This window comes from Orcinus orca, chromosome 16 (genome assembly GCF_937001465.1).
Source record: "Orcinus orca chromosome 16, mOrcOrc1.1, whole genome shotgun sequence".
NCBI lineage: Eukaryota > Metazoa > Chordata > Mammalia > Artiodactyla > Delphinidae > Orcinus > Orcinus orca.
Genome location: NC_064574.1, coordinates 86,494,431 through 86,520,436, shown reverse-complemented (window position 1 = coordinate 86,520,436; position 26,006 = coordinate 86,494,431). Strand labels below are relative to the sequence as shown.

Sequence of the window (26,006 nt, the reverse complement as noted above, 5' to 3'; positions counted from 1 at the left end):
TAGAGGTTCCAGTGAAAGTAGAATCCTCAACAATAGCTACTAGTAGAACACAGCAACTGGTAGCAAAAGCCATAGAGAGACCTGTACCTGGTGATCTTATAACCCCATTCCTAGGGATCTGTCCAAACGAAATCATTCAACAGAAACAAAAAGGCTACACGCATGAAGCTATCTACCACATATGTATCTGTATGAGGGTGTGTGTGTGTATTAAAAAAAACACTTGAAAGTGACCAAAAACAGGTTAGTCAACCACTAAAAATAATCACAAAGACTAAAAAAGTATTCAACTTACTAACTGAAAACCACAGAATGGAAAATTAGTATTTCTGCTACGATCACAACTACGCAAAAAACGTAGGCACACACGTGGGGAGCAGAAGTACACAGTGGCGCTACCACGGAGCTACCGTGCTGGAGGTGGGAGTTCATCTCCCCTCCGCCCAGAGACTGCTCGCGGGGAGAGGGCAGCACCCCAGCCCGGGGACCCAGCCCCTCACCTCGCCGGCTTCGGCCAGGCCGTCCTCCTGGTCCCGCAGCCGCTTGCTGGCCGCATCCAGGCTCTGCTGGCACACCCTGTAGCGCTGCAGCTGCTCCTTCATCTTCCCCTCCGCCTCGGCTTCCCGCTCCTGAAGCTGCCGAATGCGCGTCAGGAGCTCCTGGTTGCGGTCCACCTCGCGCTGCCAAGGAGAACGCCTGGTGAGATGGCGCGTGAGCAGGCCGAGCCCAGCCCACTCTGCCCGCCGGACAGGACCGAGACCCAGAGCAGAGCCACCGACAAGGCAAGAGCCAAGCCCACAGGCACCCCGAGGCCGCAGCGGGACGCCCTCCAAGGTGAGCACCCGGCCACAGCGGCGCGACGCCACATCTCATGGCGCCCCCCCGGGAGGGCGCTCGGCACACGTCACCGCCACCGACCACTGCTCACGGTGGCCATCTGCAAGGAGGAGCACAGCGATCTCACTCAGACTCAACCTTGGGAAGATGCCTCTGAGCTTGGCAGCTCCGGCGGCTCCCGTTCCAGTGAGTCGGCACGCCCCCAGCCCCCAGAGAGTGGACGACCGGGCAGGGACAGGGGGCGTGGCCAGGAGCCTGCAGGCAGGAGCACGTGACCATGGGCCCTCATCTCCCCCAGAGCTTCAGAGCCACCCTGCACTGGCCCCCTCGAGGGGCCGCGTGGCTTGCGCTGGTAAGGAACGCACAGAACTCAGACTCCTCACTCTGACGATCTCGGGGTCCGAAGGGGCAAGTGTCGGCCACTGAGGTTACCCTCAGCCCAAGAAGCAAAGGGACCACAAGTGGCAGCCAGAGTCCCAGGGGCAAAGGCACCAAGTCAAGTCCTAGTTACATGGAGCCTGACACTCTGCTGACCTCTGACCTCTCATCAGGAAGCTGAGCTGCAGAAGCTCCCGCCAAGGGCTGCCTGCCGGGCACTCGCAGGGCCTGCCGTACTCAGAGGCAGTGCTGAGACCAGGACTCTCGGAGCCCAGCGGCAAGGAGGAGCTTAAGAAAAGCACGGCCAGGGCCACGGCCTCTTGCTGATCCAGGGTTCAAAGGAGCCACCAACCGCGAGTACAGCCTCCAAACCACCAGGAGGCCTTAAAGCCTGGGGACCTGCCAAGATGCAGGAGTGAGCTGCTGTGGCTGTGCAGGGACCCGGCCAGCACGTCACAGGGCAAGACGTGGCATCTCTCCTCAGGCTGCCAGTCCCAAGTGCACATGCGGCAGTCCAGGCAGGTCCCCAGACCTTGGACGCTGAAGTCTCACCATCTCATAGGTATTTCCAGGTGGGAGGGCTGAGATTCCCACCCACCTGCCCTCTCCACCCACTACCAAACTGGCAGTCCCTGAAAAACCTTTGCAGATACCCAAGACTCAAAGGGACAAACTGAAAACCACTGGCTCAGACGGTTCGAGAGCCGTCTTCAGCTAAGTCCACGGGCAGCGGGGAAAGGCCTCTCCGAGAGGAAGGCGCAAGTTCAGCGAGGGGGCCCCAGGATTAAGCTCAGTCAGCCCTGTACCCTTGGATTTCCCCAAGAAAGACTGTCAGTGACTCACTTCAATACTTGCAAGATTCCCGTGGCCTCTCCCTCTTCCTCTTCCCACCGGCTCCCCCAGGACATCTTTCCTAGGACAACCCAGAACATCGGCAGAAGCCCCACACTGAGCAGTACCAGGGCCAACGCCGAGGCAGCAGTCCCCCACCTGCAGCACACTGGGCTACTGAGTCCACACAACACACCACGGCCACGGGCCTGCACATCGGGCTCAAGTACATCCAGTTAGCATCACACCCTCGAAGCCATCAGCTATTTCTACAGGGACTAGGAAAGAGTGGGAATATGCCACGTAAGGTGAGAATGGGGCCAGATATCCATCCTCAGGAAAGCACAGAGGCCAGAGACTTTCTGGTCCAACGCTCTGCCTGTGGCAGCATTTCCACGACTCATCAGCACTTATTGAAAAACCCTGGCAAAGTGCTGTTAATCAAAGCAAAGGAAGCATGGAATTGATGCACTAAGTAAAAACCTAGCATCTCCTCTAGGGTAACAGCCTGCCCTGGGTAAGGCAAGGGCAACCTGAAGCAGCCCCCGAGATTGGGGCTCTTGGCGCTGAGGCCTTATAACCATTTGCACAAGAGCCAGCCTGGACCTGAGACTCTTACACAAGCCAGTGACTTTCGAGGCCTGTAACCCCCAGGCCACCTGGCATTTGTGCCAGACCTCCATCCCAATTCTCACAGAGAAGACAGGGCAACGAGGCAGCCAGCAGAGACGAATGCCCACCAGCACCTCACTGCGCAGACGTGGCAGGGCAGCCGTCCCTTCGTGCTGCCCTCCCCGGGGACACAGAGCACACCTGAGGCCCGACCCACTTCCTCAGGTGGCCTAAGAAGGCAGGCCCTGGACACCTGGAGGAGAGCACCTGGGCCGCTGGCTGGGCTCTTGCTCCCCGCGGTCTGGCAGGTACACGCACCGCCCCCTTGCTCTGGGGGGCCCCACCAGAGCCCACCTCATAGCTCCTGGCACTGGCGCTGGCTGCCCGCTCCAGTTCCACGCGGGCCCTCTTGTGACTCAGCTCCATCTGCGTCTTCTCCCGCTCCACCTGGATGAGGTGGGACCTGGAACGGATCTGCTCTGCTCGCTCCTCCAGCTGACCGGGTCATGTGCAAAGAAAAGACAGGTCCTCAGAAGCTGCGTCAGCCAGGCGAGGGGCTCACTCAACACTCCCTCACCAAGCACCTGCTCCCAGCAAGGCCCTCGCTCAGCCCTGGGGAGGAAGGAACACCGGGCCCCCAGGTGGGAAAGGAGTGCAGGGAGGCAGCAAGACAAGAGAAGGTGACAAAGGACGAAAGAGGAAGGTGCGTTTTCAGATGACAGTGTGAGGGCTTGTTTCCTATGCCGTGTAACAAACTACCACCAACGCAGCAGCTTAAACGCCCATATGCTGGCTGTCGGTTTCATGGGTCAGAAGGCCGGGCACACAGAGCCAGGTTCTCCGATCAGGGTCTCAACATCTAAAATCCATGCAGTCGGCAAGCTGTGCTCTCCCCTGTAGCTCAGCAGCCTCTTCCACGCTCCTATTTCCTTGCTGGCTGGAAGGCCCAGGCTGCTGTCAGCTCCCAGAGGCTGCCCACATTCCCTGCCACACGGCCCTCTCCACCTCCAAAGCCAACGAGGGAGAATCTCACACGTGTGGAATCCCTTTCCTGCTCTGCATCTCTGACTTCTCTGTCTGATCTCTGGACCCAGATTTTAAAGACTCACCTGATTGGGTCAGGCCCACCCAGGTACTCTCCCTACGTTAAGGTCAACTGATTGGAGCTATTAATTCTATCTGCAGAACCGCGGGGCCACAACACCTAGTTAGTGTTCGATTAAGTGGGAGAAACTCCAGTCCACCAGGGGCCAGCAGTTTAGGGCCCATCTCAGAAGTCTGCGTCCCCCAGAGGGTAGGTAAATAAGGTGGAACTGAAGCTCTGAAGGGCCTCAGAAGACACAGCCAACAGTACCACCAAATCACCGACTGCAAGGGCCTTGTCTTCAGGGGGCTAGAGCCCAACCCCTCCAAGAACGGCCTGCAGTCCAGCAACACAGCATCTCCCGGGCACTTAACAGAAATGCAGAGTCTCGGGCCACACCGCACAGATACCAAATTGGAACCTTCCTTTTAACCATATCTTCAGGTGATTCATATGCACGTTAAAGTTCAAGATGCTCTGGGCTATAGAAAGTGGTTCTCATTTCAATCAGGGACATGGGGCACTGTCTGGGGACACAACTGATCGTCACAAGAAGGGGCGACACTCTGTGTTGGCTCCTGGCATGTAGTGGGTAGAAGCCAGGGATGTTGCTAAACATCCCACGATGCACAGGACTGTCCTACAAAACAAAAAATTATTCAGCCCAAAATGTCAACAGTGCCAAGTGTGAGAAATCCCAGGCCAGAGAAAAGACATTTTCTCCACCCTTCCCCCACATACTTTGGAGGCCAAAGTCCACACTTTCTTTACCCCTCTGATATTTTCTCTCATTTCAATTCCCACCTGTTGACATTTGGGAGTTCCTAACTCTACCCTCCATCAAACTCAGTCTTCCTAGTCTCACTCTGAGTCTGCAGCTAGGGCCCAGCTTCTTCAGAGGATGGCGGGACCCCAGCTCCGAGGGTGTGGGTACCACACGGAAGTCCCGGAGACACACATCCATTGGCCACATCTTCCTGGAACATTGACTATATCTGAAGGAAAGTCACTGAACATATTTTTATATTTAAGCCAATACTGACACGTAGCACAGCAGACTATAAACACCTGCACACAGAAACAGGAACCTTAAAATAAAGCAGGGGAGGGGACTAGTAGGCAACACACTGCTCTCTGCCTCCAGACTCCCCAGACCTGCAGCTGCTCTGTTCCCTCACTTGCTATTCCCTCACCTGCCAGGCATGGTAGGAAAGAGACAGAACACTGACTGAAGTCCTGAGACAGGACAGGTCCAAGGTCAGGGCTCCTAGGCAGGTCCGGTGCCACATGGCTCTCTAACCAGCTCACTCTGGCTACAGCTCTCATTTACTGATCTCCCAACCGGGGAAGCCTTTCAGGTCATAGGTGAGTGAGAACAAGGGACCCTGGAAATTCTAGACTCTATAGTTCCAACAGGCCAAAAGTTCCCAGACATCTCCATCAATAAAATTATAACTTTCTTAGACCAAAGATGCCAACTTCATATTCTGCCAGTGAGCAAGGATCAAAAAAAAAAAAAAAAACCCCTATAGTCACCACCACCATTTCAAAAAAGGTGTTTTAACAACAAAAACAAATATAAATGACCTAATTTCAGGATAAAGAACAGTCCTTGCCAAAAAAAAAAAGGGCAGTGAGCAACTTAGCCCACTAACAAACACATAGTGATTCAACTATTCAGCAAACGAATGCACACAAACACAGCAGCCCCTGTTTTAGCAAATGTGGCATGGACTCATCAGGGCTCCCAGAGCAACAGGAAACCACTGGCTCGTCTGACACAGGACATTATAGCAGAAAGGCTGCAGCAACACAGGCAAGGCTGACAAGAGAGAAGGAATACAAGCAGAGAAGCCAGAGATCACCTGATGCAGCCCTGACAGTGGCAGGGGCCTGGACATGGCTCAGACACCACATCCCCTCCCTATGTGGACCCAGTGATCCCTGCCCCAACTAGCACTGACCCCACGACTCTTCAGAACCTGAAGTCCTTCAGGAGACCTGAGCCTTTACAACTGTGTCCACAGTGAGCATTGCCGAGAACTTGGAATAAAGTGAAATAAGACTATGAGCAAAGTGAAACTATAAAAATCACCCCACGGCAGACTGAAGCGAAGATGTGCAAATGGCCCCCATAGTCTGAGGCTGTCATATGCCCAAGCCTTCACTCACTGCCCTGCCTTTCCTGCCAGGCTGACCAAGAACCTGTGCTTAAAACACAGCCCTCCCGTGTGTTACACCACCAAGGGAGCCAGCAGCTGGCTACACAATTCCAGTGGTCATGTGCCCAGGCAGTTTGGGACTGTTTCCCTCGATTAAATGAATAAAGTGGCTTTCCAATCCTAGCTTTAGTGTCTGCGAGCTCGTTGGTGGCAGCACAATGCTGACCCACTCTGGGGGTGCTGTTATCTCAGGCTTTTGAGCCAGGACAGCTCAGGGCCAGACCATGACCTCTGGCTATCCTCCAAAACTATGCCTATCCACGTTGGAGATGTGGGAGATGGCCAGCTGACCTCTAGGCTGAGAAAGCGCACACCTGCCTCAACTATATGGGAGTTGAATCAGCCCTACCGAAGGGAAAGTCTCTGTATGTAGAGGCCCTTATCCTGACACAAACCGCTCTCCTACACCATCTGGAACTCGAACCAGCCCCACCTAAGAGCAGGTGTCTTTACCTAGAGGCCCCTATCCCAACACATACCACTCACCTGCATGCTCTGTTGGTACTGCATCTGCAGAGAACCTTGGGCAGAGGTGGAAACATCCAGTCCAGATCCTCCCTCCACTCGCTGAGAAATGAAGTTGTTCAAAGACCTCAGGGTGGACAGGACGGTGGTATTCTCCCCCAGGTCTTCCATGGCCACTTCCCTTCTGGAGGAAAGCAAGGCAAGGGTCACAGGAAGCCTTTTCATGAGCCATCAGCTCTGCCAGCTGCCCAGTCAGGGGGACCTTCGGGCAGTCCCACTCCCCTAATGCTCTCTCAGAGCCCTTATAATATTCCAGTGTCCGTAACCACATTCTTTGGAGTTCACTGGGAGCCCACACTGCCAATTTCTCAGAGAAGAAACGGAGGCATAAAAGTACAACACGCCACCAAGCTGCTGACCTGCACACCAGGAGGACAGACAGACGGCTCCCAAGATAAGGTGCTCAATAATCAGGTGGCACGTCTCCCACATAAGCAATCACAAAAAGCCTAGCTTCTGGGAATCAGAAACAAAGCACACAATGGTGGCAGTAAGGATGACAACCACAGCAACGCTAATTACAGGATAACAAAGACGTTAGTAAGTGTCACTACTATTTCAGCCACAGGCACCACACAGAAAGGTGCCTGACGTTCACTGGGCACCAGGACTTCCTGAACCTGTCTCCTCATCTGTACACTGAAGATCCCACTTTTCAAAGTTGTGAGGATTGTAAGGGCCCAAAAGAAGTCTCCAAATGGCAGACGGCACAGCTATTGCCGCGGAGTCTATCACTTTGCTTGTAATTTAACATATGACACGGCAATCATCACAATGGGCAGATAAATGAAACCTTCTTACACATTCTTTTAGAGATGATAGAAAACGAGGCTCCAAAAGTTACAGAACCTAGACTGGAACCTGGGTCTGTCTGGCTCTAAAGGTCGAGGGCACTCCACAGGCCACTGTGTGAAGGGCCGAGGACACGCAGAAGCAAAGAACACGCATCCCCAGCCCTGCGCTGATTCCAGCCTCACACCAGGCCGTCTACCAGTCAGAAGGTGTGGAAGTGTCCTAGGCAGAGTTAACAGCCAAAAGGCGTGAATTCCTACAGGTGCATACTGTGTTCCCCTGAGGAAAGCAGCCAGCTCTCACTGATTTCCCCTAAGTATTAGACTGAAGGCACCTGCCCCCAAAAAAGGTGAAGAATCTTGGTTTGATTCTGCATTTCACACTTAACAAGAAACTTGGCCTTGGGCACGAAGAGCCCTTGTCTTCTGTAGGCCATCGTTTCCACCGCTGCACAACACAGCTGTTCTACCTCTCCTTCATACTACAAATGGAAAATGGGCTAGAAGACAGACCGGGGAGGGGCACTCACAGTGCTGTGAGCCTTCCTGAGAGACACAGGCCCACGTGGAGCCAGGCAGCAGCGCTCTGCTCTGGAAGGCAAATCCTCCCGTTTGACCAGGACCATACTTTCCATCCCATGATGGGAAATTTAGGCAATACACCCTCTTCTCAAGAGCTGATGCACTTAATACAACAGAATGAAAAGCACACGTCCATTTTCACCTGCCTGGAGCTAAACCACTCCATAAGGCAAGCGATAAGGTGAAAGCTCAAACTCCATGCTCTCTATCAAAGACACTCCCAGGAGTCTAGTCGCTGAACGTGAACTGCTCTCAACGGAACCCCTGAGCTGGGAGTCAGAGCACACTGCCTCTCGACTGCCCTCCTTGGCAAAAGGACACCCGAGGGCACCTACAGAAATTGCGAGGATGCTCCCCACCCGGCAACACCACTTCACACCGCCACGGGCACTTGCGCTCCACCCGGCAACACCACTTCACACCGCCACGGGCACTTGCGCTGGCCTAAGTTCACCACCCGTTTGTCTGCTTTCTCCTAACTTAGGCAACTCCCACGCTGCTCAAGTGAAGACATGCGGGCGACAGTGCTGTAAACTCGAAAGGGCGGGACTGGGGGAAGGGCTCCTCTCTCTGCACTGGGCCGTCTGGGGGCGGCGGGGGAGGGGGGGTGCGCCTTCTTCCCGGAGGCCGGGCGGTGAAGCACCTCTCCTCCGTGGCCGCCTCCGCCCCGGCCCTCGCTCGCCCCCCGAACCCTGGCCATTTCCATTTGCTCCTTTCGGAGAGGAAGCCTTGGGGGGCTGCACGGGACGCGCCCAGGCTCGGAGGACAGAGCACGGAGCGGAGGGGCGCGCCGGCAGGGACCCCGGCCCCGGTGAGCACGCGGACAGACAGTGGACACGCCGGTAACAGCCCCAGGGCCGGGATCTAAGAAGGAAGGGGGGACGCCGACGGGGCGCCGTCTCAGAGCCCCAGGGCAGGGGGCGGCGCCCGCACCCAGACCCGGCGGGCTGCCCCAGCCTCTTCTTCGCCCGAACCCCGCCGATTCGGCTCAGCACCCGCCCCCAAGCCCAGCCCGGTACCCCTCCCAGGACCCCGGCCGCTCACCTAGACGCCTCAGCCTCCGTGCCGCCGTCGCCGCTGCTCAGATCTCCCTCTTTTACGCCCGCGTATCGCGAGACGTACGCCTGCGCTCTCGCGAGACCTGGGCGGGGCAAGCCGTAAAACTCCGGGCCCGCGCACCAACGGGTCCTGGGGCCTTCGTGTTCGCCCCCATAGCCACCCACCCGCAGGAGACCCCGCTCGGAGAGGACTGGGAACCAAAGGCCAGCCCGTGGGACTATCTTCGTGGCCCAGGCCTCTGCGGGTCAGGCTTCCACTGGGCGGCTGCCTGGCACCGTATTGTGGGAACAGCACCGGCCAACGGTGGCCTCGCAGGGCCAAACTTTCCAGCCCGCCGGACTAGTCCGCAGATTTTGCCCCTACAGTATTTGCCTGAATGAATGCCTTTTTTACTTTCCCCTGGCCCTCTAAAACAACGCGAAAAACCGGTCTACTAAGCTACCCTCCCAGCGCCCTGTGAGCTGTCGGGGCGCGATGCCGTCGTCTGGGTCCCAGTTCTCCAGGGCGCAAGGGCAGAGCGGGGCGAGGTCAGCCCACAGCCAGCAGGTCCCTCCTGGAACCACAGCAACCTGCGTCCACTAACGGGTCTCACCGGCCCCTCCTCCTCCCCTCCCCCTGCTAAGCGTCCGAGGGTCTGCACCGAATTCCCTTCCAGAGAATAAAACACAAGGTTTTGTGGCCGGAAGGAAACGGGATGGGGAGGTGCAAGCAGGACAGGAGGCTCTCTGGGCTACATTAGCGGGCTGCGAGCGCAAATAAAACAAAATTTTAGAAGTCGGGCCTGCAGCCTACTTCAGTGATCCGGACTACCCTAGGACCCTATGGAGATTCCTGGGTATCTATTCTTTCCCCCAGCGATCCTTCGGATTTGTGAACTAAAACTGCTGCCTGCCGTATCAGCAAATAAAAGACGTTCCGGTCACCAGCCACTACAGCCACCCCCGATGGTGAGACCAGGGAACTCGGGATGGAAACAGCATGCCCGCCGTCAGACACTGCAGCCACCACCTCACCGCCCCGCCACCCCAACGGCACACCGAAGAAACTCAGGAAGAGAAAACATAGGACGCTTGCCCCAGAGAGCTGAGGTGCACATCAAAGAAATGATTTCAGTGACCCCCGACTCTGGCATCTTCCCAAACGTAGAAAAGCACTAAATTCCTTAACTTGAGATGTCTTGCTTTTCTTTTGTTAACAGTGATCATTTGATATTCCAACTACCTGGTCTTTGCTGCTAAAACTCCTATAGATCCTGGCTCCCCCCTTGCCGCTTCGGAGCAATCTCTGAGTTATCTGAGATGCTGTGTCCGGGCTTAAGTCCTCTGTTTTGTCCACCAAATAAAACATAACTCTCAACTTTTAGGTAGTGCGTTCTTTTTTCGGTCTACACATTTAATCATCATTACAATCAATAAACTCTTCTTAAGAGATGAGCATACCTCCAGGAAATGGTTTTGAAGAAATTAATTTTTCAAAAGATGGACTTAAAAGCATGGAATTCCATAAAGTAATACGTCCTGTATTGTTTCGTAAAGTTGCATCGAGTTCCCGGAAGAGTAGAAGGAAACAAACGCACACACCACTTCTCCGCTTGCTCTGGTACTTACCTGTAAGTCTTTGGAGGCCGGAGTATGACAGCAACAATCCCAGCGAAAAGCAAAGCACACCCACCCCGTGCATAATTCATACCAAACGTCTTCCCTGATTGTTCTGAGAACTCTCACTGCTTGAAGAATGGATGTATTTCCAGATCACTCGCCAGAGAGATGGACACAAATGCCCAGACTGAAACTTCAGATTTTTTCTACATTACACGGTAAACCAAAAATAACACCTGGAAACCTGTGGGTTGTTTTGGAGCAAGGGTGGAAGCCTGTTTCTCTGTAACATACTAACGTGGGTATGAAGAGAAAGTTACATAAAGGTGTCCGTGTGTATGTTTCTCTGCCTCCCAGTGTTTTTTGTTTGGTTTGGTTTTTTTTGCGGTACCCGGGCCTCTCACTGCCGTGGCCTCTCCCGTTGCGGAGCACAGGCTCCGGACGCGCAGGCTCAGCGGCCATGGCTCACGGGCCCAGCCGCTCTGCGGCATGTGGGATCTTCCCGGACCAGGGCACGAACCCGTGTCCCCTGCATCGGCAGGCGGACTCTCAACCACTGCGCCACCAGGGAAGCCCGACTGCCAGTGTTTTTATCCTTCCCTCAGTCTGCCTGCTCATCCTTTAATCTTTGCCTATCTCTTCCTCTTCACGAATCATGTTATAGAGACTTTTTTATCATATGTCTTGGACACTGAATATAGTTTTGTCACATCTTTTGGGCTTAAAAAAAGGTCCCCCATTTGTCCTGCCCGCTGCATCCGAGATCAAGCTCGGATCTCCCCAGCCACACTTCAGGAAAGGGCTCAAGCTACATTTGCAGTGAAAAAGAACCAGAAACAGCAGAAGAAACTCTCATTCCTTCACAGACCTTCCCCCTTCCCTCTTCGGTACTGTGTGGCCAAGAGGTACACCTCTGATGATTCCTTCCTGCTGGCTTCAGGTTTTACAGTCCTTGTTTTCTGGAATTCCTCTGTCAGTCTCTTCTGTAACCGATGGCTTTGACTTCCAGCCCAGGTTTTACACAGCAATGTTCCCCCAGGGTGCAGGACTTCTGGAGCCATGTCCAGAAGGGACAAGCACAGGCTGATGAGCCTGTCGTGGTCGAGGCCCCGGATCCCCGTGGCGTTGGGTGCCATGTCACTCAGAATCACATCTGCCCTCCCAGCAGGAAGCAGTTCTCGGATTCTCTGCAAGGTTCTTGGGTCAGTCACATCGGCAGGGCACAGAAAAGTTGCTCCTTCCAGGGGGGACACGTGAAGGAGATCTACCCCAAGCACAGAGCCAACAGGAGCACTGGGATCTAAGGAAGAAACGGTGACTGTGCTTATTTACACCCTGAATCTTCCCACAAACAATAAATGCAACAAAATAATAAAATAGAAATAAAAAGTCAGGACGGAGGAAAAGAGCTCATGTGCAAATATGTGGACACATGCCTTTCCCCACTTTCTGTACATCCTACAAAAACACGTGGTGGGGAGTGGTGGTCCTTCTACCTCTGAGGAAACTGAGGCCCAGAGAGGAAAAGTGACTGTCCCAGGGGACAGGCAGACCTGGGGCCACACCCTGGGCCCTGACACCGTCTCTGATTTCATTGCACTCCCTGAGCCTTGCGGTCCATGAAAGGGCTTTTATCTCTGAGTGCTCTTTTTGACAAACTGAAACAGAAAATGACACACCAGTATACAAAGTGCCTCTGGATTAAATCAACAAATCCATTCTGCAGTTTAATCCAATTTCTTTCAATGCAGAAACTAGCAGAAACAAGCTAAGAGAGGGAGGAAACGGACAAATGCAAAATAAGGTAAAAAAATTTGATACCCTGCCCATATTTGAGTGATGCCAGTGGTGAAAGAAAAAGATGTTATTGTTTCACCTCACCTGAAACAAGATTTCCTGCCCGCACGGCCGCTGCACCCAGGCTCCACCTGCCTTCCCTTCCCTTCCCGTTCCAAGCTCCCCTCTTCACAAGCCCTGGGGGCCCCTCCCTGCACCACCCCTACACGCTGGGCTCCCTACATGCCAGGGTAGATACAGGCTAGATACATGAAGGGAACAGACTCTTTTGTAGCTCACTCGGCTTGGTAAAAACCTGCTCCACGGGTGAGGGGGCGGGGCGTTTTATCTCGATCTAAAGATTGAAAGTCCAGGCATTCTGCAGGATACCTCATTTTTCAAAGGCAAAAGCTCTCCATTTTCAGCCCTGGCTCGTTCCATTTTATACACTTCTGGTGTCTCCTTTAACGTCCCACATACTACAGCCCCAGGAAGTGTCCTCTAAAGGCAAATGGCTTTGGTTCCACTTTTGCAACTTCTGGGAGTAAAAGAACCAAACCATTTGACCCACACACTCTTTGCTTCTGCCACCTCTTCCTACAAGTTAAACTTCGGCATTTTCCTGCTTCTACTGAAGAGAAATTAGGGGGACAGGAACCACTAAAATCAGTTGTTAGGAAGTCTGTGGATAGACTCAGTGGTGGGAAAAGGAACAGAAGTTTCTGACTCATTCATTCACTTAGCTGATAAATACTAAGCTCAAAAGAAATTTTTAAAACTGTTTTTAAGGTGTCTGGGAGAGATCTTTGTGAACTTCACATGTGTCATAATGCCAGTGCACGTGGTACCCTCAGACTTCACAGCAGGAAACACAAGTGGTAAGGATCGTGACCACAGCACTGCACACCCAAAAGCAACCTTGGTGCCCAAGATGGGGAGACTGTAAACACCAACAGTACGACCGTTACCTGGAATACCACGCAGCTGTTTCAAAGGATGGCATAGTTTCCTGCCTTGCATAGTTAGTTGATCTATTAGTGAGAGGAAACATTTTTATATAGACGATCTTAGTCAAAACCCCTAAATGTAAAACAGATAAAAGCTAAGTCCCTCAAGCTGAGCCAAAGTGGGGAATCCAGAGCCACGAGGGCCCCCCCGGGCAGCCCCAGGAGCACCTCCAGGAAACCCAGGGCTTCAAGGACCAGGACCTGGAAACCCCTGAGGTTGACTCAGTTGTACTGTCATGGAAAGACATCAATATATCAGTCAGCCAAAAATATATATATATATATCTCTGTTGAGGCTCTGAATCAGCAACAGAGGTACGGGACGTACACCAGTATATTAGTCTACACACTACTGTGGTGTGATGTGAGGTGATTTTCACTTTCATTATCCCTTTCTACCCTGTCTCTCATTCTGAAAATGTCAGTGTTGTATCGTTCCTCCTGAACAACCACGCAGAAGCGTGTGCCTTCACGGGGCGGCTCAGCTGCTCTGCATCCCCTGGCAGAGGGCAGCGCCTGCGTCTAAACCACGGTGGTCGGGAGGCCCCACCTGTGCCTGCAGCGTTGACACTCTGCACAGCCACCTGGCTCCACGCGCCAGGAGCGGCGCCGCAGTCTAACACCCGGAGGCCAGGCCGCAGAATCCGGTGCCTCTCGTTCACCTCCAGGAGCTTGAAGGCACTTCGACACCTGTAACTCTCCACCTTCGCAGCCTTCACAAACGGGTCCCTCAAATGCCGCATCAGCCACAGGTGCTCAGCGCCCGTCCGGCCCTTGAAGCAACTCCCACTGGTGTGGAACTTTTGACGCTGAAAGGAAGCCCACACCAGCCTCGAGGACCTGGTGAGGAAAAGGGAGCAAGCAGGTTGGCATTGCAAAGACCAGCAGGTCAGGAGCTCGCAGGCTCAATCCACACGTTTTCAGAGATGGGACAGTGCGGCCCAAGAGGGAGAGGTGACTTGACGAGGCCCCACAGCCGGAAAGAAGGTGTGACGGGCTGAACCGTATCCCCCCGAAGCCTCTACGGTCAAGTCCCAACCCCCAGCACCTCAAGAGGTGGCTGGTCTTTAAATGAGGTAATTGAGGTAAAATGAGGCCACATGGGTGGGCTCTAATCCCATATGACTGGTGTCCTTGTAAGAAGAAGTTAGGACACAGACGCACACACACAGCGAAAACCACATGAAGACACAGGGAGAAGGTGGCCGTCTACAAGTCGAGATGTCCCAGGAAGCACCCCTGCTGACACCTTGATTTCAGATTTCCAGCCTCCAGACACTGAGCCAGAAACTTCTGCTCTGTAAGTCGCCCGTCCTGGGTGCTGGCTTATGGCAGCCGGACCAAGCTCCTCCGGCAGGCCCCTCCCCTTCAGCCCAAAGGTGTTTTTTTCCCTCCTGAAGTTTTCTTCAGGAAAACTCAAACAGTAATGGTAGTCACCTTGTTTGTGTCAACCAAAGTTTTCCCAAGACTGGTTGAAAATGCTGATAAAATTACTGAAAGTAACATTCTTTCCCAGCGGATAGAAATTTCCACTGCACTTTGAGAAACTGTGAGAAAACCCCGTGAGGACAGGTCCTTCCCTTGCTTAGTTCCATGGCTTTGGTGGCCAGTACAGCGTCTGACTGGCCTGTCACATTTCTTAAAAAACCTAACTCACCCCGTGTGTGAACGCAGCGCAATTTCCAAGCCTCTTAGGGGAAGTGGGGCGGTTAACATCTTACCGACTGCGAGTTAGCCACGCCTCCATTCATGTGAGTCTCAGAACAACCCGACAAAGGAAGCTCTGCGTCCTTTCTTCTGATGAAAAAGGCTGCCATTAGCCCCATGGCTAGCAGCCAAAAGTTCTTTCAGCATGAAAACATGGTGACAAGATTTGGAGACAGTAACGTGAGAACTGCTGCCTTTAAAAGGCGTAGAGTCTCGAGGAAAGAGGACACAGGGTGGTCCTGGGCGCCAGAACTAATCCCACCGGTCAGCGGAGGCGTGGAAAGCGGAGTTACACGCCCCGAGCCCACCTGATCTGGGCAGCGGGCCTCCAGCCCCATCCCACGGCCTGGATTCAGCCACGTGGGCCTCTCACCTCTGGTACGCAGGCTTCAGGCCTGCGGAGCTCTACACAGCTTCACCTCCACCCGCGGCGCCCCCCCACCCGCCCCTCCCTTCCTAAAGCCCCCTCCAGCTCTCCGCTCGCCCGCCCCTCCCCGCGAGCCTTCGCCGACCGTCGGCTTCGTGCTGGCAGGTCTCCTTGTCGGGGCTGACCCTCTCCGTGCCTGGAAGAGGTGGGCTCTGCGCCCCTTTTCTGACCGGAAACCTGGGACAGGCCGCTGGTCACTCCGCCTCCCGCAGGCATGCAGTAGGTGCTCCACAAATGCCGGCTGAGCGCCAGCCGCCCCGCTCACCGACCGCCCCGCTCACCGACCGCCCCGCTCACCGACCGCCCCGCTCACCGACCGCCCCGCTCACCGACCGCCCCGCTCACCTGGCCATGAACGCGGACCCGCTCCAGCTGCCGCCACCGGAAGTGCCGGTCTCACTTCCGGTCCTAGGCCACGCCCCCGGAAGCGGCGCGCGGGTGGGAAAGGCGCGAGCAAAGCCCGGGAGCGGGTGAGCCCGGGAGCGGGTGAGCCCGGGAGCGGGTGAGCCCGGGAGCGGGTGAGCCCGGGAGCGGGTGAGCCCGGGAGCGCCGCCACGGGAGACGGGCCTGCGACTTGCCGGGGAGCGCCTGGTGGGCGGGGGCGGCTGGAGACCCAGCACGGACAAGGCCCCAGACACGGGAGTCCGAGCCTGGCGCTCGACTGTGCGTTGTCTTTAAACTCCAGTCGCGGGCCTCGGTGTACAGGCGACCCCGCTGAGAGGCCACCCGGCTGACACGGGGCGCTGCCCGACCCCTGACTTTAGGCGGGCTCTCTGGGAACCCGTCTGATGGCAGAACCAAGAGCTGTAGCCAACTAGACTTCAACGTGCGGTAGACGCAGGTTGCGGTAGACGCAGGTTTGGGTACCGGCTCCGGTGTCTGATTTGGGGTCAAACGTAGCCTCTCTGAGCTTCAGTTTCCTTGGCTGAAAATGGAAAAGGTAAGTGTCAGCTCACAGAGTTGTTGGGTCTGTTAAAGGGGATAATTTTGGGGAAGTATATAATCGGTGCCTAATCACTGACAGCTGACAGTTCTAGCAGCCGCAGCAGCATCCCAATTACCTTAGGAAGCCAGGGATTTGGACACGAACAGGTCGGGGACATAACAAAGTCCGCAGACTAAAGGGAGGCTGGACCACAGAGACCCACCTCTCCTGCCTGACCTACCGCCAGCACCAGGACCCAGGCCTAGGGCCCTTTTCTCAGACACTGTAACTTCCCAGGAGGATCGCTGGTCCTGAATCCTGCATCTCGTCCAGTGTGGGCGCCAGACTGGGGTGGGGATGGATTGACAGCTAACTTGGTCCTGCTCTTCCAGCATTTCTCCAGCAGTGGCCGACGTCACCCTCCGAGTCTTTCTCTGGACCACACAAACCCATTCGAGCAGGAGAGGCCCTTGGGCTCCAGCACCAGGTCCCAGAGCAGCAACAGTTGTGAGCAGAGTGTGAAAACCTGTCGCAGGAGTGGGGACTATGCACTGTCAGGAGCCATGCATTTCTTGGGAATCTGGGGGTCTGCTTTTGCAGAGAGGCAGAAACCAGAACACAGTAGGCCAGAAGAAGGCCCCATAATGAGAAGGCCAAGGCCAAAAGCCAGACGCAAGAACCGCTGGGTAAACTGCAGGGTTCTCTTGGTGCCCGGCGGGCTCGGGCCCTGGACACAGGAGCAGGGACAGCCCTGTGCCGAGGAGTGGGGAGGGGAAGGGATGGGCCGTCATCTGACCTGCTGCATCAGCCCAGTAAGCGAAGGGCCTGGGCACTGATGCCCCTGGGTTCTGGGGGCCAGGCCTCTGTCTGCCCCAGAAAACCTGCTACATGTGACAGAGCTGGGACGTTGCCTCTCCATGCCTGGCAGAGCACATTTCCTGTCCACCCGGCCCCTGGCCACCGCAATACACACGCTTCCGTCCACACCCAGGTCAAGCTGACCCAACCCCTTGCCTTCCCTGCAGAACCCAAGGGCACCATGTGTGCCTCGAGGCTCTACACCTTGGTGCTCGTGCTGCAGCCTCAGCGAGTCCTCCTGGGCATGAAGAAACGAGGCTTCGGGGCCGGCCGGTGGAACGGCTTCGGAGGCAAAGTTCAAGAAGGAGAGACCATCGAGGATGGAGCCAAGAGGTGAGGGGCGGGGCAGGCCTGACCGCAGAACCAGCTCCCGCAGGCGACAAGGATTCGGGCTGGAGAGCCAGGCCCCTGATTTGACCACTTAGAGCCACACGACCTGGAGCCCAGACTGAATCCTTGAGCCTCGGTTTCTTCATTTGCAAAGTGGGGATAATAACGGTACCTACCTCTTAGGACTGTTGTGAAGATTAAGTGAGAAAATAAACATAAGGGACTGAGCGAGGCCTGGCACATGGTCCGTGCTCAGCACACATTAGCTGCTGCTCTGCAGTCGTGGTTTTTAGGACGTTTGGGAAGCTGCTGTGCAGTGGCTTGGGTGGAAGAATCCTGGCTTCCTCTTTCTCGCCAAGGGACTGGCCAGTCACTGGGCTCCTTCCTTTGTTCAGGGGAGCTGGTGACGAGCGTGTCTGGGAGCTTCCGCACACAGTCTCAGTTCTTCCTTGACACACTCACTTTCACATGGGAAGAACCGAAGCCCAGAGAGGTTGAGCAGTGTGCCCGAGATCACACAGGCCTCCAGACCGCAGCCCCTTTGCCTTCCTGCCCCTCGCAGGCTTGTGTGGATAAATCCAGCCTCCTGTGTCATCCACTGAGCCCCACGCGGTCTGGCCTCGCCCCCTCGCTCCCATCCCTGCCCCCCCGGACACCCCAAGCTGTCATTGCCCACCCACTCTTCCTGGCTCCTCCTCTGGCTGACCCCTCCTCCGCCTTCACATTGGAGAAGGTGCCCCTCCCCCAGCTCTTCTCCATAGACCTCTGGACTTCCTTCACAGAACCGCCACCTTTCTGATCACACCGAATTACGCCCTCTGTCTGTCGTGAGGCCAGGACTGAAGACCTTTTATAAGTCAAGTTTGTATTGAAGTATAAAGTACATGTAGGAAAATGCCAGTCTTCACCAGGGAATTTTTAAGAAATGGGTCCATCATTTAACCAGCACGTAGATCAAGAAATGGGACTGGAGGGTGGACCCTGCCCCCAGGGGGGCAGCCTGCACCCTGACTGCTGTCACAGTTGACGGTTTGGCCCATTCAGAAATACCCTGTAGAAAGAGCCTTGCAGCTGTGGCTTCTTCCTGGTATCATGTCTGCATGTGGCAGTGGTCCAGTCCGGTTTATGAACACACTGCAGCCTGCTCATCCCGGGCGTGGGCTTTTGGGCCGTTTCCGGGTTGGAGTTGCAAGTGATGTAGCTGTGGACGGTCCTATACGGTCTTTCCGGTGGATGCTGCCCTCGAGAATTCGAGGTGTTCCGCCTTAGCACATACCGCCAAACAGTTGTGCTCATTTAAAGCCCCGCCAGCGGCGTGTGAGGTCCGCCTCCTCCAAATCCTCAGCGCCACCTGGCATCTTCTGTCCTTTCCACCTCAGCCATCCCGGCAGGTGTGGTGCAGTGTGTGAGGTCCGCCTCCTCCAAATCCTCAGCGCCACCTGGCATCTTCTGTCCTTTCCACCTCAGCCATCCCGGCAGGTGTGGTGCAGTGAGATCTGCTTCCTCCAAATCCTCAGCGCCACCTGGCATCTTCTGTCCTTTCCACCTCAGCCATCCCGGCAGGTGTGGTGCAGTGTGTGAAATCCGCTTCCTCCAAATCCTCAGCGCCACCTGGCATCTTCTGTCCTTTCCATCTCAGCCATCCCGGCAGGTGTGGTGATACCTTGTGGCGGCTTTACTGTGTTTGCCCCAGTGACTAATGACATTGAGCCACCTGCTCAGCGTCCGTGGGCCCCTGGCGTTAAACTCGGTGCAGCCGAGCAGACGCCGTGCTGGGCCCTGCAGGCTGCCCTCCAGACACTCGCTGCACCACCAGAAGGCATGGGAGCGGTGGCCCCGTGACCCCAACCTCACTCCTGTGCCGACCTCCCCACAGATCGCAGAGCCGTCCTGAGATCGCTGACTTTGTTGTCGCTCAGGCTTGCTCACTGCTTTAGCATCAGGGTCTCAGCTACCCTCTTAGAGCCTCGTGATTCGTTGCCCTTCGGAGGCCTCGTCCAGCAGGTGGGGCTGTGGAGGGCCTTCCTCCCAGGCCGCCCTGAGCTCCGTTTTGATACCCGGGCGCCGTTGAGGGCACACTCAGCCCCTGCAGGCAGCGTGCCCCACTGGGGGACATCCTCTCCACAGCCACGGGGCACTAAGGGTCTCCATGCTCTGCCCGGGGGACCTTCCTTTAGGCAGGGTTGGCCTTACCCTGAGACTGAGGCCAGAAGTGCACCACCCAGGGCCCACACCGCGCGCCTGATGCAGACCCGTCTGCCCGTGGCCGCACGGTACCACGCTGGCGCCCAGGGCCTGTGGGGCAGCTCCAGGCAGCTCTCTCCAGGAGCCCCGCGGCCTCTCCCCAGGGTTCCAGCCTGGGTGTAGGATGGAGCCAGGTGTCAGGACCACCCCGACAAAGGACTGTTGAGCCCCTGCAGGGGGGGTCGGGACGGGTGGCAGGTTCTAATGCACGGGGCGCAGGCTGAGACCCACCCCAGGGCCCTGGGACTCCAGCAGCAACAGGGCTTCGCCCACTTTGGGGACGACTCAGCCGTCAGCCCCAGGCCCCTAGGGCAGCTCTGGCCTCTTTCCGTGCACGTGCGTGGAGCTGCTCCTTAGGCCCCAGGCCCTGCTGTCCTGCCCTGACGAGCGAGGTCACGGCAGCCTTGGGGGTATCTGGTGCACTGCGCTTTGGGGTTCCAGGGTGGGCCCCACTTCAACAGCTGGGTTAACGTGCCAGCAGACTCAGGTGGCCGACTGGCTGTCCCTTCCTCTGTGCTGGACGTCCTTGGGGGGAAGCCATCTGAGCACCAAGAAAGATGCATCCTTCCTCTGGGGGGTTGCAGGCACCTGGGGACCCAGGGTGCCTCACAGCCAGGTTTCAGCTACGGGCGTGGAGCACGCCCACCTTTCTGGCCAGCACCCACAGAGCACTGTGTTAGAGAACTCTGGAAGGCCGTGCGGCCGGCGGGCCCCCGAGCTGCACCGCGGGCTCCGGACCGCAGGGCCCCCGTGTCCCCCGCCGTGTGGGGAACATCCCAGAGATGCAGTCAGACACGTCAGCAAAACTGGATCAGTGTCACCCCCGGCTGCCTGGTTATCCCGGCCCGAAACAAGCTCAGCTCTGCCTGCGAGGACATCATTGACATTTCATACACTGCCGTGGACTCCCGGAAGATGAGCCAAAATCAGTCAAAACATTAAATCAGCAGGTGACGGTTTTAAAATGAGCTCGCCAGCCTGCTGCCGGAGGTAGGGCGGGCCCTGCCGAAGGCTTCTGTTACATTTAATTGGGGAGCCATTTCCACCCTCGCAAGTGAAAACACACGTTCATTTTTTAGGTCGTGTCTAATTTTAATTAACCATCTCAATGAATAAATTCCAGCTTCCAGAGCATCACCTGGGCTGCATCTGAATGGCAGCAAATGGATACAGTTCCTCTCCGGGCCTCACAGGAAGGTTAGGGCAGATTCCAAGCTCAATAAGGCGTCCATTTAAATAAGACCGTTTAACCCAACACACGTGTTTAACAAACGCTGGTTTCCCTGACTCATTACAGGCAACAGGAAGTAATTATGCATTGCGTTCCTAACATAACTCAGAGATCAAAGCTTAAAAAGACCTTTTTTTAAGCTACCACTCTAAATAGTCAGGTATAATTAGAATGTTTTTACAGCAACAAAAATAAATACAGGGCAGTGGGGAAGTGAGACTCTAGCAGGAGACACAGGTGCTGAGCTTCACGGGTGCAGGGCTGGTGGGGTCCCCAGAGTCCCGAGCACAGCAGAACATCCAGAAAGCGCTTGCCAAGGATGGAACGAGACGCAGGATGACGGCGGCGGGGCAGCCGGTGGGGTGAAAGGCTGGTGGCAGCCGGTGTGTACGAGGATGCTCATCACGGCGGGTTTCATGATGAGCAAGGTGGGTCTTCTATTCTATGATACACAACAGCCGAGGAGCTGGCTGAATTCCTTGAAGTGTAGAACGGGCTCTGCAGTGTTGTGTGAAAAGCACAGGTACAATGTATGGGCGGCATGTTTGCAGTTCTTAAAAGGGATGCACGAAGGAGAAAGACCCAAAGGGGAAACTGCAGTGGTAGCAAGGGTTCTTGCTGGGTGAGGAGTCTCTGTGTGTTTGCTAGACTGTCTACGATGAATATGTAGCTTGGGGAAGCATTGTTAAATTGAGGGGGGGGAGTCCCGGTTCTCGTGAATCGCCCGGCACTTGTGCACTCAGGTGGGGAGATCAGCCCCCTGACCCCTTCCTACAAGCACAGGTGGTGGAGCTGGGGGAAAGGGTCCTGAGAAGCGGGGACACAGCGAGACAGGCCCAAAGCTCATCCCCTACCATCAAGCGCGGCTGAGGTGAGCTGGCTGGGGTGGGGCCTGTCTCCTTGGTGAAACAGGAGTTAAAACAGCCCCTTCTCTGGAGAAGACACAGTAGAAACCTGCAGTCTGCTCCTGAGCTCTGTGCGGGGACAGGACAGGGCAGGAGGACTTTGGCTCAGGGCCGGGTTCCGGGGGCTGCAGCCCACAGAGCACCACGCACACGTGACGGCCTCAGGGAGAGCCAAGCAGGACAGGTGGGGTCCCCTGGCTCTAGCACTGGCCTCCCGTGGGACCTCCGAGCAGCTGAGCTGGGCCAGGCCTGACCTGCCACGTGGTGCGCCCAGGGTGCTCAATTACAGAGGTCTGGCTGCCCCTCAACAGCGGTCCCCGAACCCGAGCCCTTGGCCACATGTACACACTCCGCCCCTCCATCCTCCCAGCACCATTCTCGGGTGCCGCGTGGGCGCCTTGCGTTAACTGTCACCTTATGTCCGGGTGCGTCCATCCGCCTCTGCCCACAGGGAGCTGCAGGAAGAGAGCGGTCTGACCGTGGACGCGCTGCAGAAGGTGGGCCAGATCGTGTTTGAGTTCGTGGGCGACCCCGAGCTGATGGACATGCACATCTTCTGCACAGACAGTGTCCACGGGACACCAGTGGAGAGCGAAGGTGAGTCTCTGGGCTCGTCCCTTCACAGCGGGTGAGGGAGGCAGGTGATGAGCGGCACGGCAGCCCTCCCCTCCCCCAGGGGCAAGTGCTGAAACACACCAGCACCGGAGCCTCCCTACTCTTCTGTAAGATAAGGGATACAGTCACAAGGATTAAATATAAAAGTATGTCAAGTTCCTCACACAGAATAACTCAGTAATTCCTCACAAAGAGTTTAAAATCTGGATTGAACATCGATGACAGTTCCTTTTCACTGACTTCAGAAATGCGCCCCCAGTGGTTCCAACTGGACCAGATCCCCTTCGCTGACATGTGGCCCGATGACAGCTACTGGTTTCCCCTCCTGCTTCAGAAGAAGAAGTTCCACGGCTACTTCAAGTTCCAGAGTCACGACACCATCCTGGACTACAAGCTTCGCGAGGTGGACACAGTCTAGGACAGAGCTGAGCTTGTCCCTCGGGCCATAAGCGTCCCTGCCCAGCCACGCTGTGGCTCCAGGCTCAGCACGCCGGCCGGGCCTCCAGCCTGTCTGGCGCATGATTGGATGGAAAGGAAAATAAACCTCTTTTACTTTTTCAACATTCCTCACCGGGCCTCACGAAGTCCCATCCTCGGGGAGCTGCCAGACGTGCCTGGCTGTGACCTGCACCACCGGACAGAGATGGGGGAAAGAGACACAGGCGCAAAAGGGGAGGGGACGGCTTTTCGGACGTCCCACGGGGGAGAACTGGTGTGGGAGGCCCGGCATAGGTGTGCACGGGACCGCAGGATCCCGGGGGTGGGCTAGAGGTCGTGTCCTCCTCTCACCACCCCCCTTATGGGGAAACCGAGGCGCGGTCAGGGCCCAGGGCTCCAACCCCCGTCTAATGTACCATCACTTGGTCGCCCTCCCTCCCCCAAGACAGGCTGATCTCGTCCTGGTTTCTGACCCTGGGGAGGGGGCTGGGGGGTACCAACCGCTCACACAAAAACTTCACAACTTGACCCGACTTTTATAAACACGTTTAATGATAGTTGTTCACGTAAGTTCAGTGATAAAAATCTCGGAATGTAGCTCATTTGTAAACAATTCCAGTTAACTGGGTGTGATGGTCATTGATCCCTGCAGCCGTATAAAGTGCTTCATACATAACCAGACTCAACGCAAAGCAAGAGGAAAGGCCTCAGATACCGAGCCCCGGGTCCCCATGGCAGCCTGCCTTGGCCACGCCCTCCCTCCTCCCCACTCGGCGTCTTCGCACCGAGTCAGCTGGACGCAGGCTGGAGGGGCGTGGCCTGAAGGCGCACGCCTCGGGCCAGGCCAAGGCAGTGGTGAGCCACACTCAGCCGTAAGGGGACGGGAGCGGCCGAAGGGCTCCCATCGGGAAGACGGAACCGGACGTCCTTTCACGGGGCTGTGACCAGGCTCTCCCGGGCACGAGGAGAGCTCGGACGCAGAGGTGTGCGTGGCCCACCTTGGAGCTGGGGCAGCCTCTCCTCCCCCTCCCCGAGCGAACACTGAGCAGAAAACCCTGCCCGCCGAGCCTGGGAACCCAGCGGCAGCCCAGGTGGAGGGCGGACGGGGAGCTTTGTGGAAAAGGTGCCTCTGCGCCCCCAGCTGCCACACCAGGGGGACACGGTCACTCCAGCGTCTTCCCACTGACCCCTTTCCAGCACCTGGGGTGGGGGGAGCGGGTGGACCAGAAAGTGCCCTGCACGTGAGCCTCTCAGGAAGAGCGAGGCCAGGCCTCCAACCAAGAACGTGCTCCTGGTTTCCACGCGGGAGCCAGTCCCGCCAGGAGGATTCTCTCCTGGAAAGTGCATCTGATGTCTTTGGTGTCAGAGATCTCCCTGGTGACCCGTGTGGGGAGGGCAAGCCTCAACCTGACCGGGAAGACGCTCCCCACCCTCCGTGCCGCTGCGCCACCACCCACCACGCGGCCAGGGCGTCTCCCCCGCTCTCCGCTGCCCGTGGCCTCGTGTCCCTCACCACCCACGGACAGACCTCGGGGGGGAGCAGCCACCACCGCGGGGCCAGGACAGCAGAGGCCTGTGGTCAGCGCTCCACGGCTCAAGCGTACACAGCACCTGGGGACCAACCTGCCGGGCAGCACAGAGCCACTCAAAGTGGTTGGGAGCCCGTTTCTCCACAGAGGGATCAAAACGCAGAAGCAGCCCACAACGGGGCACATGGCACAGGCGGCCCCTGCTGGCCAGGCTCCGGGGGCGCACCACCCCTCTGCTCGTCCTCCAGGAGACCGGCCAGCCCGGCACAGGAAGGCACACGTTGGCTGCCGTGGGGCTCCGGCGGGTGGGGTGCAGCCGGCCTCCCCGCACGCCTGAACCCACGTGTGGGTGAGCCCAGGCCCCGGTGGGCACACTCACTCTGCCCTGGACTGTAACGTGTGTCAGCTCACCAGGGAAGCCTGCCTGTCACCCAGAGCCTCTGGGTCCCACGTGCGTGCCTCACACCAAGGGCAAACCCCCAGAGCCCCCAGGCTCGTGCTGCAGGAAGGCAGGGACCCCAGAGACCCTCGGGGCAGTCGGCCTCCTCCAGCGCCCTCCCAAGCCAGTGAGAACCGTGAAGGACGGGGGGCACTTACACAACAGGGGCTCGGGGCAGGACACACCCAGCCCCAGGCGGACACAAGCCCACCCGGCTCCAGACCGCCGCCCCCTCGGAGCAGGCTCTGGGCCGGCCAGCGTGGCAGGGAGGCTGGAAGGAGGGTGCCTGCTGCCCCAAAGAAGCGAAGTCGGTGTAACAGAGGGTTACCAGAGCGGCGCAGATCCCCCCGCGGAGCCCACTGCCCTGCCAGCCTCGACGCTCACGGCGTGGCCTCCCAAGAACAGCCGGGCAGCCGCCTGCACCTGCAGAGACGGCGGGAGCATCGGCTCACGGACCTCCAGACGCTTTGGTCCCCGCTTTGTCCTCCGCGCCTCAGACCGCCGGGCACACGACAGGGTCACAGTGTGAGCGTGCACACGTGTGCGTGCCAGGAGGGAGGGACACAGACGCCAGGGCCGCCAGGCTCACAGTTTGGGCCCAGGGACCCTCGGGCCCCCGCTCGCATGGCCAGGGCTATCTGCGGGCCGCAGCGGAAGGTCTCGCTGGCCAGTTCCGTGTCGGACACGGCCACCGCCGTCCGACGGCAGCACGCCGGCCGCGGGGACGGTCCTGCCCCGTCTCCCCGCTCAGCTATTCCAGAACCCTCCCGACTGTTCTAGCACATGGGCCCCAGCACACGCCCCCCTGCACGAGCTGCTGTGTGCAAACCATCCCTCTGTGGGTCCTGGGAGAAAACCGTTCCGGGGGCCCTCAACACTCTCGCCACCAGATTGACGGGCCATGGTGTGCTTCGGGAGGGCCGGGCAGGGCCGAGGGCAACCGGGACAGACCCGTGTGGCCGCGGCTTCCGTGGACGCCCGGCGGCCTAGCGCGTGTCCTCGGCCTTGCTCCCCGCGAGGGGAGGGGAGCCACGGCCACCGGGACCCGGCCCCACC

General features: G+C 57.1%; 3 protein-coding genes across 12 annotated transcripts in view; 1 reads left to right on the top strand and 2 right to left on the bottom strand.

Moving 5' to 3' along the window:
* MAD1L1 (mitotic arrest deficient 1 like 1) overlaps positions 1–10,146 on the bottom strand; it is a 316,733-nt gene extending 306,587 nt beyond the window's left edge. For 6 of the 7 annotated variants that reach the window (XR_004482842.2, XR_007472361.1, XR_004482844.2 and 3 more), the window contains exons 1-4: positions 8,907–10,146; positions 6,451–6,613; positions 3,013–3,153; positions 501–680 (exon numbers count right to left, since the gene is read on the bottom strand). Coding sequence is in view for 4 of the 7 variants with exons in the window: in XM_004268980.4 (XP_004269028.1) it covers positions 501–680; positions 3,013–3,153; positions 6,451–6,600 (471 nt within the window). In the remaining 3 variants the exon portion in view is untranslated. Of the gene's footprint in view, positions 1–500; positions 681–3,012; positions 3,154–5,706; positions 5,786–6,450; positions 6,614–8,906 lie in introns of those variants that run through there. The other variant, XM_033426706.2, reaches the window with a different exon arrangement.
* Positions 1–23,110, top strand: part of NUDT1 (nudix hydrolase 1) — a 154,636-nt gene extending 131,526 nt beyond the window's left edge. The window contains exons 2-4 of one of the 2 annotated variants that reach the window (XM_049699985.1): positions 17,390–17,552; positions 22,381–22,526; positions 22,790–23,110. In XM_049699985.1, coding sequence (XP_049555942.1) covers positions 17,401–17,552; positions 22,381–22,526; positions 22,790–22,962 — 471 coding nt within the window. In that variant the 5' untranslated portion in view covers positions 17,390–17,400 and the 3' untranslated portion in view covers positions 22,963–23,110. Of the gene's footprint in view, positions 1–17,386; positions 17,553–22,380; positions 22,527–22,789 lie in introns of those variants that run through there. The other variant, XM_049699984.1, reaches the window with a different exon arrangement.
* Positions 10,289–15,856, bottom strand: MRM2 (mitochondrial rRNA methyltransferase 2). Of its 3 annotated transcripts, none has more exons than XM_012532681.3 (3): positions 15,782–15,856; positions 13,853–14,142; positions 10,289–11,819 (listed from the first exon to the last, which is right to left on the bottom strand). In XM_012532681.3, the coding sequence occupies exons 1-3, from the start codon at positions 15,787–15,789 to the stop codon at positions 11,380–11,382; spliced, it is 738 nt and encodes a 245-aa protein (XP_012388135.1). In that variant the 5' UTR covers positions 15,790–15,856; the 3' UTR covers positions 10,289–11,379. The 3 variants fall into 3 exon arrangements, with proteins under 3 accessions (XP_012388135.1, XP_033282606.1, XP_033282607.1); XM_033426715.2 differs by lacking the exon at positions 15,782–15,856 and adding an exon at positions 14,960–15,374; XM_033426716.2 differs by lacking the exon at positions 15,782–15,856 and adding an exon at positions 15,024–15,374.
* Positions 23,111–26,006: the final 2,896 nt, after the last annotated feature.

Coding starts and splice junctions, on each gene's coding strand:
- MRM2 (XM_033426715.2), bottom strand. CDS start 15,018: ATGTTAACCGCCCCACTTCCCCTAAGAGGCTTGGAAATTGCGCTGCGT. Junction 14,143..14,959: donor GCGCTGCGTTCACACACGGG/GTGAGTTAGGTT, acceptor TTTCCTCACCAG/GTCCTCGAGGCTGGTGTGGG. Junction 11,820..13,852: donor TGTCAACGCTGCAGGCACAG/GTGGGGCCTCCC, acceptor TTTCTTCCTTAG/ATCCCAGTGCTCCTGTTGGC.